Source organism: Trichechus manatus, unplaced genomic scaffold, assembly GCF_000243295.1.
Source record: "Trichechus manatus latirostris isolate Lorelei unplaced genomic scaffold, TriManLat1.0 scaffold00083, whole genome shotgun sequence".
Taxonomy (NCBI): domain Eukaryota; kingdom Metazoa; phylum Chordata; class Mammalia; order Sirenia; family Trichechidae; genus Trichechus; species Trichechus manatus.
In genome coordinates, this window is record NW_004444019.1 from 11641751 (window position 1) to 11655130 (window position 13380).

The window sequence follows — 13380 nt, forward strand, 5'->3', positions numbered from 1 at the left end:
CAGGTAGCAGCCAAGCACCTAACCACTGAGCCACGAGGACTCCTGTTTTACATTCTTGTAGGGAAGGCAAATAATAAATAAACAAATTATTTAGTATGTTGGAAGATGACAGGTCCTATGGAAAAAAAGAAAAAGGAGAGCTGGATAAGGAGATACAGATTGGGGGTGGGGGTCGACATGGGGTTGGAGTTGCAACCTTAAATAACCCAGAATGCCCTCCTGAAGAGTTGGTATTGAGCAGAGACTTAAAGGAGCTAAGGAAGTAGCCAGGAGGCTATCTAGAGAGGAACATTCCAGGAAGAGAGAGGTGGCTGGCTTTTTCAGGAAACAACTGGGAGGCCTGGGTGACTGGAGGGGCAAGAGCAAGAGGGAGAGTAATAAGAGATGTGATCAGACAGGTAAGTGGTGGAGGAAGAAGACCCACAGGGCTTGTAAGCCCTTGTGGACCTTTGGACTTTTACCCTAAAAAAAATGGGAAACCATTGAAAGGTTATGAGCAGAGGGACATGATGTCAATTCTGAAAGAATTGCTGTCCCCTTAATAGCTCAGTAGCCTTAGGCAGGCATTTAGCTTTGCTGAGCTGCAGTTTCTTCATCTGTAAAATGATCATATTTCCAATCTAGAAGAATTATTTTAAAATTATAGATCATATTTGTAAAGTACCTCGCATAAAAGGGCTAGATAAATTATAACCTTCATTAATAAAAGAAAGGATTCAACCCTCTTCCTGCAAAGTACTCAAGTCGAAAGCCTTGAATTCAACCATCCTTGCACAGAAAGTTGAGAAACCAGGCTCACCTTGACCTCTCAGCTGCCAGCTTCTTCAGTGAAGACACTCATTGCCTAACATTCAGGGGATAACTCACTAAGTGAGGAAGAACACAGGTCCCACCCGCATGGGGATGATGTAGAAATGGGCAGCAATTCATTCCATTGTGCATAGGTCGCCATGAGTCAAGGCCGACTCCATGTTAGCCAACAACTCAGCCTCAGAGTTATGTATTTTTGGAATCCTAAATTGAGATATTGTTAAAGTCAAGGGAAATGCTGTCATGGCGCCAGGGGAATACTTCATCGTTCGTTATGCAAATGTGTATTTCGGATCTTCTTTGCACCACGCACCACTGTTCTAGGTGCAGAAGATACATAAATGAGAAGGCCTGGTCCCTGGCCCCATGAAGCTACTGTCTTGCAAGGAAAGAAGCTTGTAAACAATCAGATACAATAGTGTGTAATAACTGTGGTGATAGATGTGTGTACACAGTTAGAAGAAGAAAGTTTGAGTCAGTCTTGGGTGATTGGGAAGCATTTCATGAAGATGGTAGACTCTTGAAGGGCTTGTAGACAATTGCAGCACTGGATTTAATGCTGCCCTACATCCCTCTTTGCTTTGGATTAAAAAAAATTGCTAAATTGCAAAGTTAACGTTATAATTTTCAAAGTGACACAAAAGTTATATGTGTGCTGAAATTTAAATGGTTTGTTCTAAATATTCTGATATTCTCCCCATTTTCTGGTGCCCTTTGCTATGCTGGTGACCTATCATAATCTATCCAGTCCAAACTCAGCAACCATTTCCAGCCAAATAAAAAGGAAAGAAGTGTGGCTGGGATATGCAGACAACATCCCTTGGGAGAATATCCAAAACTAGGGCAATGATGCTTAAGCAAATAGCACCTCAAGAAACTGCTGATAGGAGCCTGGGATGAAAAGGCCGTGATAAGATGGGGGGGGGTTCTAAGCTACTAGAATGAAGTTCCCTCATGGCAACCAGAGATGTTCAACTTCTCATCTTTGTTGAGAAATTGACTTTAAACATTAGTTGATGCAAAGGAAAAGAGAGTGGAAGGAAATATGCCAAAATTTAGTAGCATTTACCTCGAAGTGCTGGAACCATTTTTTTTCTCATTTTTTATGATTTAATTTTCAAAGTTTCTACAATGATCATGTGTTACTATTATACTGAGAGGAAAATAAAGTTAAAATAAGAGGCATTTGAAAGGAGAAAAGTCTAGAAAAAAATATATTATCTGGAGTATTTTTCTAGGTTCCTTATTAATGCCTTGGAGACCCAGTAAGTGTCCTGGTAACTTAACAGTATCTAGCATGCAACAGAAAAGAAAAGGCTATCGCCAAGGACATAGCAAAAAGAAATGATGCTACAGTATCAGGGTCCAAGCAGTAATCCTAAACTCTAGTTGGATTAAAGGAATTGCCTTTGGACTAGCACACGGCTAAAATGTAACCTCTAAATTTAGAATGATATTTAAGGTGTTGGGAAATTATAGTGGTGGAGGGGAGGGAAGTAAAAGGTTATTGAAACACAACCAGTAGCAGAAGGAAAGAACCCTTGGAAAACAGATTATAATTCATGACAGGATGTAACAAATCAGTTATCAGCACCGTTACCAATGGCTGTTTTTATGTGTGTTCCCCATAGCATAATCGAATTGAATCAGTACAAGCTTCATCTAAATTCCTAAAATAAAAATATATTGTGGACTTCTAGCACTCATACTTTTACTGTAAGAAGCATACTACAACAGTGTTTGCTTTTAAGTTGTGGGACTTGGGAAGATTTCCTTTTTCTTCATTCTAATTGTCTATTTTTCAAAGACTCTCTTTCAAAAAGCGTAATACTATCTTTGTGATAGAAACACATTCCTTAAGGAATTTGAAAAGAAATACAAATCATTTATAATCTCATGCCCTACTACAGCTCATTTCATTTTTATGTATTTTCTTTAATCGTATTTTTACACAAATAACGCTCACCTTCTACACTTGTTTGCCAGCCATGCCCCCCTCCCCAGCAAGGTATTTTCATAAGCACTCTATGCTAATTGTTTTTACAGAAACATGTAAAAACAAATTGGCATAGCACTCCTTATGAAAATACCTTGAGGGGGGAGGGCATGGCTGGCAAATAAACATAGAAGGCATGGGTTATTTGCATAAAAATAAAGTAGTTGTTTTTTCTTTTCACATGTTGTACATAATTATCAACATGAGAATTTAGTTTCATATTTTAATTTGATTCAACATTTAAAAATACTTTCATATTATTACATACTATTCATAATCATCTTTTTCATAGCCGTGTAGTACACAGTCATGGTCAAATACTATGATTTACAGTCTCCTAGTTTGGACATTGACATTTATATAACTGTTTCTCTGCAATAGGCAACAGTGCAATAAATATTATTGCATGAAGCTCTTTTCTTTCTGAAATTATTTCCAAAAGAAAATTTTCCTGGAAGATTGCAGGTTCTAGATTATTTTTTTTCTTACTCTTCTATTGGCATAAAAAATTTTGTTCCAATTTACTTTGTCACCAGAAATGTCAGAGTATATCAGATTCACCTCAAATTTGCCAGTATTATTAGTCTTTTGAAAATAAGTCCATACTTTCATGTAATTTTAATATTTTTCCAGTAAGGTTGAACGGTTTTCAGGGATTGTTTGCTACTAACAGTCTCTCCTGACTGGTTCACTTGAACATTTATACTTTGGATCGTGATCCATGCAAATAAACCCATGATATATTATAGATATTAAACCTTTCTTCTATCTTGCAATTTTTTCTAATCGAGTATTTTTCTTTACTTTGTAACTTAGTCATTTCTCCTTTATAATTTCTTCTATCACCCCAAACCTGAGAACGTTATCATTTCTCCACACACAAAAATGTTTTCTGCTAGGTTTCAGCAATTTAAATTTTTTTATTGTGCTTTAAATGAAAGTTTACAGTTCAAGTTACTTTCTCATACAAAAATTTATACACACATTGTTATATAACCCCAGTTGCTCTCCCTATAATGTGACAGCACACTTCTCCTTTCCACCCTGGATTTCCCATGTCCATTCAACCAGCTCCTGTCCCTTTTTGCCTTCTCATCTCACCTCTGGATGGGAGCTGCCCATTTAGTCTCATGTGTCTACTTGAGCTAAGAAGCACTGTCTTCACGAGTATCATTTCATGTCTTATAGTCCAGTCTAATCTATGTCTGAAGAGTTGGCTTCGAGAATGGTATCAGTTCTGGGCTAACAGAGAGTCCAGGGGCCATGTTTTCTGGGTCCCCCAAGTCTTAGACCATTAAGTCGGGTCTTTTTATTAGAATTTGAGTTCTGCACCCCACTTTTCTCCTGCTCTGACAGGGACTGTCTGTTGTGTTCCCTGTCAGGGCGGTCATTGGTGGTATCTGGGCACCATCTAGTTCTTCTGGTCTCAGGCTGATGGAGTCTCTGGTTTATGTGGCCCTTTCTGTCTCTTGGGCTAGTATTTTCCTTGTGTCTTTGGTGTTCTTCATTCTCCTTTGCTCCAGGTAAGTTGGGACCAATTGATGTATCTCAGATGGGCGCTTGCTAGCTTTTAAGACCCCAGACACCACTCACCAAAGTGGGATGCAGAACATTTTCTTAAACTTTGTTATAGATGTCCCCTGAAACCATGGTCCCCAGAGCCCCGTCCCTGCTACTCTCCCCCTCAAAGTGTTTGGTTGTATTCAAGAAACTTCTTAGCTTTTATTTCAGTCCAGTTGTGCTGACTTTGCCTGTAGTGTGTGTTGTCCTTCTCTTCCCCTAAGATAATTCTTATCTACTATCTAGTTAGTGAATACCCCTCTCCCTTCCTCCCCACCCTTGTAACCATCAAAGAATGTTTTCTTCTGTGTTTAAACCTTTTCTTGAGTTCTTATAAAATTGGTCTCATACAATATTTGTCCTTTTGCGAATGACTGATTTCACTCAGCATAATGCCTTCCAGATTCATTCATGTTATGAGATGTTTCACAGATTCATCGTTGTTCTTTATCATTATGTAGTATTCCATTATGTAAATATACCATAATTTGTTTTTCCATTCGTCCGTTGATGGGCACCTAGGTTGCTTCCATATTTTCGCTATCATGAACAGTGCTGCAGTGAACACGGGTGTGCATATATCTGTTCATGTGATGGCTCTTATTTCTCTAGGTTATATTTCAGGGAGTGGGTTTGCTGGATTGTATGGTACTTCTATTTCTAGCTTTTTAAGGAAGCGCCAAATTGATTTCCAAGGTGGTTGTACCATTTTACATTCCCACCAGCAGTGTATAAGTGTTTCAGTCTCTCCACAACCTCTCCAACATTCATCATTTTGTGGTTTTTGGATTAATGCTACCCTTGTTGGGGTGAGATGGTATCTCATTGTAGTTTTGATTTGCATTTCTCTGATGGTTAATGATCATGAGTATTTCCTCATGTATCTGTTAGCCACCTGCATGTCTTCTTCGGTGAATTGCCTGTTCATATCCTTTGCCCATTTTTAGATTGAGTTATTTGTCTTTTTGTTGTTGAGGTTTTGCAGTATCTTGTAGATTTTAGAGATTAGATGCTGATCGAATTTGTCATAACCAAAAATTTTTTCCCATTCTGTAGGTTGCCTTTTCACTGTTTTGGTGAAGTATTTTGATGAGCATTAAGTGTTTGATTTTCAGGAGCTCCCAGTTATCTAGTCTCTCTTCTGGTGTTTGTGCCTTGTTAGTAATGTTTCGTATTCTGTTTATGCCATGTATTAGGGCTCCTAGCATTGTCCCTATTTTTATTTCCATGATCTTTATCGTTTTAGATTTTATATTTAGGTCTTGATCTGTTTTGAATTAGTTTTTGTGCATGATGTGAGATGTGCGTCTTCTTTCATTTTTTTTGTGGCTAGATACCAGTTATGCTAGCACCATTTGTTAAAGAAACTCTCTTTTCCCCAATTAACAGACTTTAGGCCTTTGTCAAGTATCAGCTGCTCATAGGTGGATGAATTTACATCTGGATTCTCAATTCTGTTCCATTGGTCTATGTATCTGTTGTTGTACCAGTACCAGGCTGTTTTGACGACCGTGGCAGTATAGTAGGTTCTAAAATCAGGTAACGTGAGGCTTCTCACTTTGTTCTTCTTCAGTAATGCTTTACTCATCCGGGGCCTCTTCCCTTTCCATATGAAGTTGGTGATTTGTTTCTCCATCTCATTAAAAAATGCCATTGGAATTTGTATCAGTATTGCATTGTATCGTAGATGGCTTTGGGTAGAATTTACATTTTCACAATGTTGAGTCTTCCTATCCATGAGCAAGGTATGTTTTTTTACTTACTTAGGTCTTTTTTGGTTTCTTGCAGTAGTGTCTTGTAGCTTTCTTTATATAGGTCTTTTTCTGGTTAGATTTATTCCTAAGTATTTTATCTTCTTGGGGGCAATTGTAAATGGTATTGATTTGGTGATTTCCTCTTCGAAGTTCTCTTTGTTGGTGTAGAGGAAGCCAACTGATTTTTGTATGTTGATCTTGTATCCTGATACTTTGCTGAAATCTTCTTAGTTCCAGTAGTTTTCTTGTGGATTCTTTGGGGTTTTCTGTGTATAAGATCATATCATCTGCAAATAGAGATAATTTTACTTCTTTCTTACCAATTTGGATGCCCTTTATTCATTTTTCTAGTCTAATTGCTCTGGCTAGGACCTCCAGCACAATGTTGAATAAGAGTAGTGATAAACGCCATCCTTGTCTGGTTCCCGTTCTAAAGGGGAATGCTTTAAGACTCCATTTAGGATGATGTTGGCTGTTGGCTTTGTATAAATGCCCTTAATTATGTTGAGGAATTTCCCTTCTATTCTTATTTTGCTGAGAGTTTTTATCATGAATGGGTGTTGGACTTTGTCAAATGCCTTTTCTGTATCAATTGATAAGATCATGTGGTTCTTGTCCTTTGTTTGATTTATGTGATGGATTACATTGATTATTTTTCTAATTCAACAATTTTTTTTTTAATGTAAGAAAATATCAGCTTCTTGTGTATAAAAACAGTAATGAGTCCTTTGAAAGAGAAAGAGTGCCAAGACCTGAAAAGAGTGAAGTTTCAGGTGGCTGGGGTTGGAAGAAACCAACTGGAATTCAGGTGGCTGAGGCTTCAAGCCAACTAAAAATGACCTTAGAATACCGTGTGTCTTAGTTTCCTAGTGCTGCTATAACACAAATACTACAAGTGCGTGGCTTTAAAGAACAGACATTTATTTTCTCACCGTTCTGGAGGCTAGGAGTCCAAACTCAGGATGTGGCTATAGTGGGAGGTCCTTCTCTATTGGTCTATTTCATTGCTTTTTTTGTTTTTGGTTTGTGACTTTGAAGACTCCATTTTTTACACGGTAGAACTGCACCATAGGGTTTACTTGGCTGTAATCTTTACAGAAGCAGATGGCTAGGCCTGTTTCTTCTATGGTTCTGCTGGGTGAGTTTGAATCACCAACCTTTTGGTTACAAGCTGAGTACAAACCATTTGCGCCACCCAGGAACCTTATTCTTTGTCTGTTTCAGCTTCTAGTAGCCAGCAGTCCTTGGAGTTCCTGGGCTTGTAGATTCATCTTCAGATAGCATCTATCTCCCCACTGTGTCTTCATGTCTTTGTGTTTGTGCTGCTCCTTATATAACTCAGAAGTGATTGGGTTTGGGATCCACCCTAACACTGACATGACCTCAGCTGATTGATTGATTACATTAGATTGCATTATGGAAGAGGATTATATTACATTAGATTAGATTACATCCACAGGCATAGGGGTTAGGATTCCAACACATGTATTTGGAGGATACATCAGTCCATGGCATTGTGGTTGGACAAAACCTTGTCCCTGTATTACCAATTTGTAAAGGAATGTATTTTTTTTTTTTTCTGTTTGTTTGTGATACGGTCATTTCCTGTTGTCTTGGGAGGCACCAATATAGTCTCAAATTGTTCTTGTGGAAAATATGCCAGTGGCACCAGAGGAAACACAGAGAAAGGTGGATTCGTCAAACACACTCTTCATTCTGGCTGAGGGAACCCAGGGGGTGTCACTTTCCTACCTACAGTCATTGGTCCTCACCCTTGACTGCATATTAGATTCCTCTGGAGAACTTTAAAATTCAAAAAAATAAACACCTCTAATTTCTAATGTTACTGGTCTTGTGTGAGTCCTGGACATCAGAATTTTTTTAAAAAGTTCTCAGGTGATTCTAATGTGCAGCAAAGGTTAAAAACTACCGTAATCATTTTGTCAAGAAATGTCAAAAAGGAATCTAATCTGAAAGAAGAGGTAGCCAAGAGAAAGAACTAGAAACTGCCTGCCCTTCTTTCATCAATATCTGGATCTTAATGACAAAATTTCATAGTGGACACAGAAAAGCAGTCTTTGGCCATTGCTGAGTTACTGTGCCTCACTTTTTCATACACTGTAAAACAGGGGATAATAATAATAGATACTCATGGGGTTTTTATGGCAATTAATTAGCGTTCTTGGCACATAATTAGATTTTCCTTAAAAACCTCTTATTGCTATTATTATCACCATCATTATTGTCCTTGAGTGAAAAGTGAAAACTATGAAGAAAAGTCTTTCCAATTAAGACCAAGTTGAGATCAAATTGGAGGAAGAAATCATGAACAACTCCTGGACGAGCGTCAGCTAACTTTGGGCATGGTGTTTACCGAGTAAAAGGGCTCTGTTGTGTGGGTGGTCAAACAAGCAAATCAGGCCAGCTTCCCTGGAGGTCATCTCTGAGTTAGAACTGTCAGAGAGTTCATTTGTGGCCAACTTCTCTGGAGAGAGTAGGGATAGGGACAGCCTGCACCCATCAGGCAATACATGTTGTAAACTCTTGCCCTTGCTCTCTCAAGGCTTGTTGTGCCACTATTAAACCCTGAACACATTTTGATTCTGAGTAATACAATGTAAAGGGCTTTGGAACCTCAGGCAACTGGATTTTAATAACACTCTGCAACTTACTAGCTCCACTTACCAGCTACATGGCTGATATAATGGTTGCTATTATTATCACTATCGTGAAGTGGTAGTTATGTCTCTCCACTTTACTAGGCTTGAGGGCAAGAAGCCTAGAGCAACCATGAAGAAGAGCCGTGAAGACCCATCTACATCATTCCATCATCTTTTCCCACCACCACCACCTCTACTTCCAGCACACAGTAAACTGAGTAAACACTCAGTAAATATAAGTTGAATTAAATGGGTCACCAACTGCATTCAAAATATGAATGTATCAGTGAATGGATCTCCAATAGCCTTCCAGGGTTTTGAACCCAACCAGGACAGCCCATGGCAAAGTGTCTCCCTTTTGTGACTTAGTAAATGAACACTGGGGAAAACAAAGCGGACACAAAGCACTATTAGTCCTTTACTGTATGTCAGCTTTCAAAGAGGTTTGGACCATATAAAAATGATATTTGGAGGCTACATAACTCATCTCTCATAAGTATGTTTTTATCCTTTTGTTGATTTTTTTTTATTATAAAGGTAATACGTGTTCATTGTAACAATGTTAGAAAATATAGCTAAGCAAAAAGAATAAAATCATTCTTAATCCCAGATAGATAAATAGATTTTTTTCTTTAACATATGTTGACATTTTCCCAGTCATTAGTCTTCAATATCATTTTTAACAGCTTCATAATACTATACTATATAGACCTACCAATATTTATTTAACTTATATCCTGTTGTTGTGTGTTGTTGAGTCATTTCCAACCCATAGCGACCTTATAGAACAAAGTAGAACTGCCCCCAAAGGGTTTCCTAGGCTGTAATCTTTACAGGAGCAGATTGCCAGCTCTTTTCCCTGGAAATGCCAATGACAAGTTCAAACCACTGACCTTTCAGTTAGCAGCCGAGCACTTAACCATTGTGCCGTCAGGGCTGCTTAATTCATATCCCGCTGCCGGAATTTCAACTGGTTTTCCATTTTTTTTTTTTGAAAACAGCTGCAATGATAGTTTATTCCTTAATGATTTTATAAACGCTTCCTAATTTGATAATTATTCTAACCCTGCCCCTTTTTCTAAACTTTGCAATGAACTTAAAAGTAAATTTGCTTAATTTGTGAGGAATTGATTTGCTTGCTCAGTCTGCAAACCTGCCTTCAGCTTTGGCTTTGCTATCTTAAGTAAGCTCTGTCCTGGGCTTCCATGTCTAGGAACTGATAAGTAGTCAGCCTTCTTGGGTCTGGCTGCTTGTTCAGGGCATGGAGCTAATGGGGACATGGTCGTGGGATTCAGTCTTCATATAGACAGGCCAGTTAGTTAAGTGTCCAAAGACACTTTCCCTAGCTCCAAACAGCTGTCATTTAAACACTAGCTGTTAGTTTCAAAAGAACCAGGGAAAAGATCTTGGGTGGATCAACATAAATCCATCACCACTACTGGAAAGACAGTGTGTCAACAGTTTCATCTTCCCCTGGAAAACATTTTAAGACAAGGATTCATGTCAAATCACATAAAATTGGTGAGATTGTAGAAAAGGAAGAAAGAATAATATTGGGAAAAACAATTGGCTGGACTCAGACCTTATATATATCTTGGTTTACAAGCTTAGTCTGGGAGATCCCCAGCATTCCTATGTGAGACAAATTCAGCAACGTGTTTTAAATTGCTGGCTTGTTGTTACTTAACTGGCACTTTTCTTTTGCAGCTGACACAGCTCTTGGCACTGATGATGTATATGATGAGAAAGGATGCCAGTGTGATGTATCAGTAGAAGACCTCACTCCACCACTTAAAACTGTTATTCGAGCCATCAGGTTGGTAAAAACCTTTGATAAAAATGATTCCACGACCTAAAAAAATAACCAAACCTACTGCTGTCGAGCCAATTCCAACTCACTGAGATCCTAAAGAACAGAGTAGAACTGCCCCATAGGTTTCCAAGGCTGTAATCTTTAAGTAAGCAGACTGCCACATCTTTCTCCCGTGGAGCGGCTGGTGGGTTCGAACTGCCAACATTTTGGTTGTCTGCTGAGCGCTTTAACCACTGTGCCACCCAAGGTCCTTCATTCAGAGAACTACTACTGGTTATTTGAATTACTGTGTTGACAAGTTTTTTTCCTTCAGGTCAGTCTCCTGGAATAACTACTTTCCCTTTTCCTGTTCATCCACATACCTATTAAATTTTGAAATATTTTTCCTTAATACAAAACCCTGCTGTGTTCAACACAAAGTATGTTACAAATGCTGGGTGAAATTAGAAAAGCCAAGCCATGCCAGAGAGATTATGTGAGAATTGGCTTATCATGTGAATTTGTTATTTTAAGGACATTTGGTTTATAAATGCAATTGGATTTTTTAAATTATTTTCGTGACTTGATGCTCCAATCCATGTTCTGTATTTTGAGTAATTAAAAAAAAAGAAAAACCTCTAGGTTATTTTAAAACAGGTTGAGTTCTGAAAATAGGAAACAAACTACTTTGCAGTGACTTGCTCCTATTTTGCTGAAATATAACTTTTTAAAGCCGATCTTAATATGCGTCCTCTACTGATGGCCAAGAGCTAACTAAGAAAGACACTCAAAGCAGCTTACATGTTGGACCACTCTCCCCCAACCCCATCCCCCCCAAAAAAAATCCAGATTCTGAACTAAACTGCTTCACATTCAGCCTGCCCAATTTAATCCCTTTGAGAGAATTTGTACCTGTCAGGGAATATTGAATATATTACAATGAAATATCTCTGCTCTTTTGGGCTCTTTCTGCCTCTTACCAAAAAAACCAGAGGAAAAGTTTAAAATATCTGAACCAATTAGCTATTCAGATACTTTTTCTAATCCCAAATATCAGTATGATTGTTTTCATTTTTAATTGGTCGTTTAGCATCAAGTTAGACATTGCCTTTCTCTGCGATTGGAGTCACAGGGAAGCAGAAATGGGTTACAAAGATTTCGGTAAATGTTTGGGGGAGCAAAGAAGATCATAGTATGATGAATATATGTGTACTCCAGAAGTTGTTTTAAAAATCATCTGTAACAGCAGCCTAAAAATAAGTGAAGAAAAGCCCAGTTACTTCCCACTGGAACCCTCAAGAAACCAACCTGATGTGTGAGGAGACCATACTTTCCTGTTTGCCCTGAAGAGTGCCAGATTATTCCTCTTGTCTCGTCATAATTATTAATAACATTCCCTGTCTTTCTCAAAGTGCCATGACTTGGACAACAAATTATATGGTCACTCTGGCCCTGGGGAACCTAGATGCCTCAGGTAATTTAAGCTGAGAAAAGCCAAGGATATGTACTAAGATGATGCCTGAAGCCTTCAGTTAAAGAGAGAGAAAGCATTCAGAACTGCACTGTGCAATACAGTAGCCACTGGCCACACGTGGCTATTTAAATTTGAATTAATTAAAATTAAACAAAATTTTAAATTCAGTTCATCCATTGCAGTATCCACATTTCAAGTGCTCAATAGCCACAGATGTTTAGTGGCTACTATATTGGATTGAGAAGATATAGAACATTTCCATCATTGGCAGAAAGTTCTACTGGACATGGCTGGTCTAGATGTCACCTTGAAATTCTTTACATGCATTAATCATATCCATCAAAGACCCCAAAGTAAAGATGGGGCAATTCAGTCCACAGATTAGTTTGACTTGCAACAAGTACCATAAAATCTTATCTAGTGGGAGCAGATTAGGTTTCCTAAAAGTCACATTTAACCCAGTTGTGTGTCATTTCCCAAGACCTTCCAAAGCTTTCTGCTTTTGCCTCATAACCTGTAAAAAGAATTTTGATCTGCAAGAAAGAAAATGAAGTAGATCTATTCTGCTAGCTAATCGCTTTAGCAGCCACTTAAGATACACTTTATCATACCTTCTTCTTGAAACTTGACAGATTTTTGTAAAGTCCTTTGCAGAATTTCCTTGCTTTTCAGAAGTCTTTCCTGGTTCTTACTTTTGTAACAAAATTTTATTATTCACATGTCTATCCTTTTTGTGGAGGGCTTTGTGCTTACTACTTTGTGACACTTGAGGGAAGGGATGTTTTTCTCCCCCATATCCTGATTCTGCTTACTGGGTTTTTTGTTTGCTTGTTTGTTTTGATCATTTTAAGTTCCATTTGAAAGTATAGGATTCTATAAAAACAAAATAGATACATTCAATAGTTTAATAACTTAATTGGAAATCTTTGACACAATATAGTACTTAATTTCTAAAGCTATTTGATTAAAAGACCAACAAATACAATTAGCACATCTGAAAATGAGTTTGCAGGTTTAAGTCCCTGAGTCTTATGCAAAAGGGACTTTTCCTGAGGAGTTCAATTACATAAATAAGTTCAACATCAGTTGGTGGGATTTTTTTGCCGAAAAGATGCCCATCTTTTGCAGCTCACCTGAAATAGTATTTTATATGTATATTACACATTGCAGGTATGAACCAGCTATTATTCTTCTCTAAAATTGCAGCTTTGTTTTGGCATTTCCCTTGTTATGTTTTGGTTGTTTGATTGTTCAGTATGAATACTTGAATATGCCTTTTGTATTTCAGTAATTCTTACAAAAATAGTTTCTCATAAAAGCTAAATTAAAATTAA

At 37.9% G+C, this 13380-nt stretch overlaps 1 protein-coding gene across 1 annotated transcript in view; it reads left to right on the plus strand.

Annotated features, from left to right (window-relative positions):
* Window positions 1-13380, plus strand: part of KCNQ5 (potassium voltage-gated channel subfamily Q member 5) — a 604670-nt gene that overhangs the window by 558005 nt on the left and 33285 nt on the right. The window contains exon 10 of the mRNA XM_004381376.2: window positions 10488-10596. Within this exon, the coding sequence (XP_004381433.1) occupies window positions 10488-10596 (109 nt within the window). The remainder of the gene's footprint in view (window positions 1-10487; window positions 10597-13380) is intronic.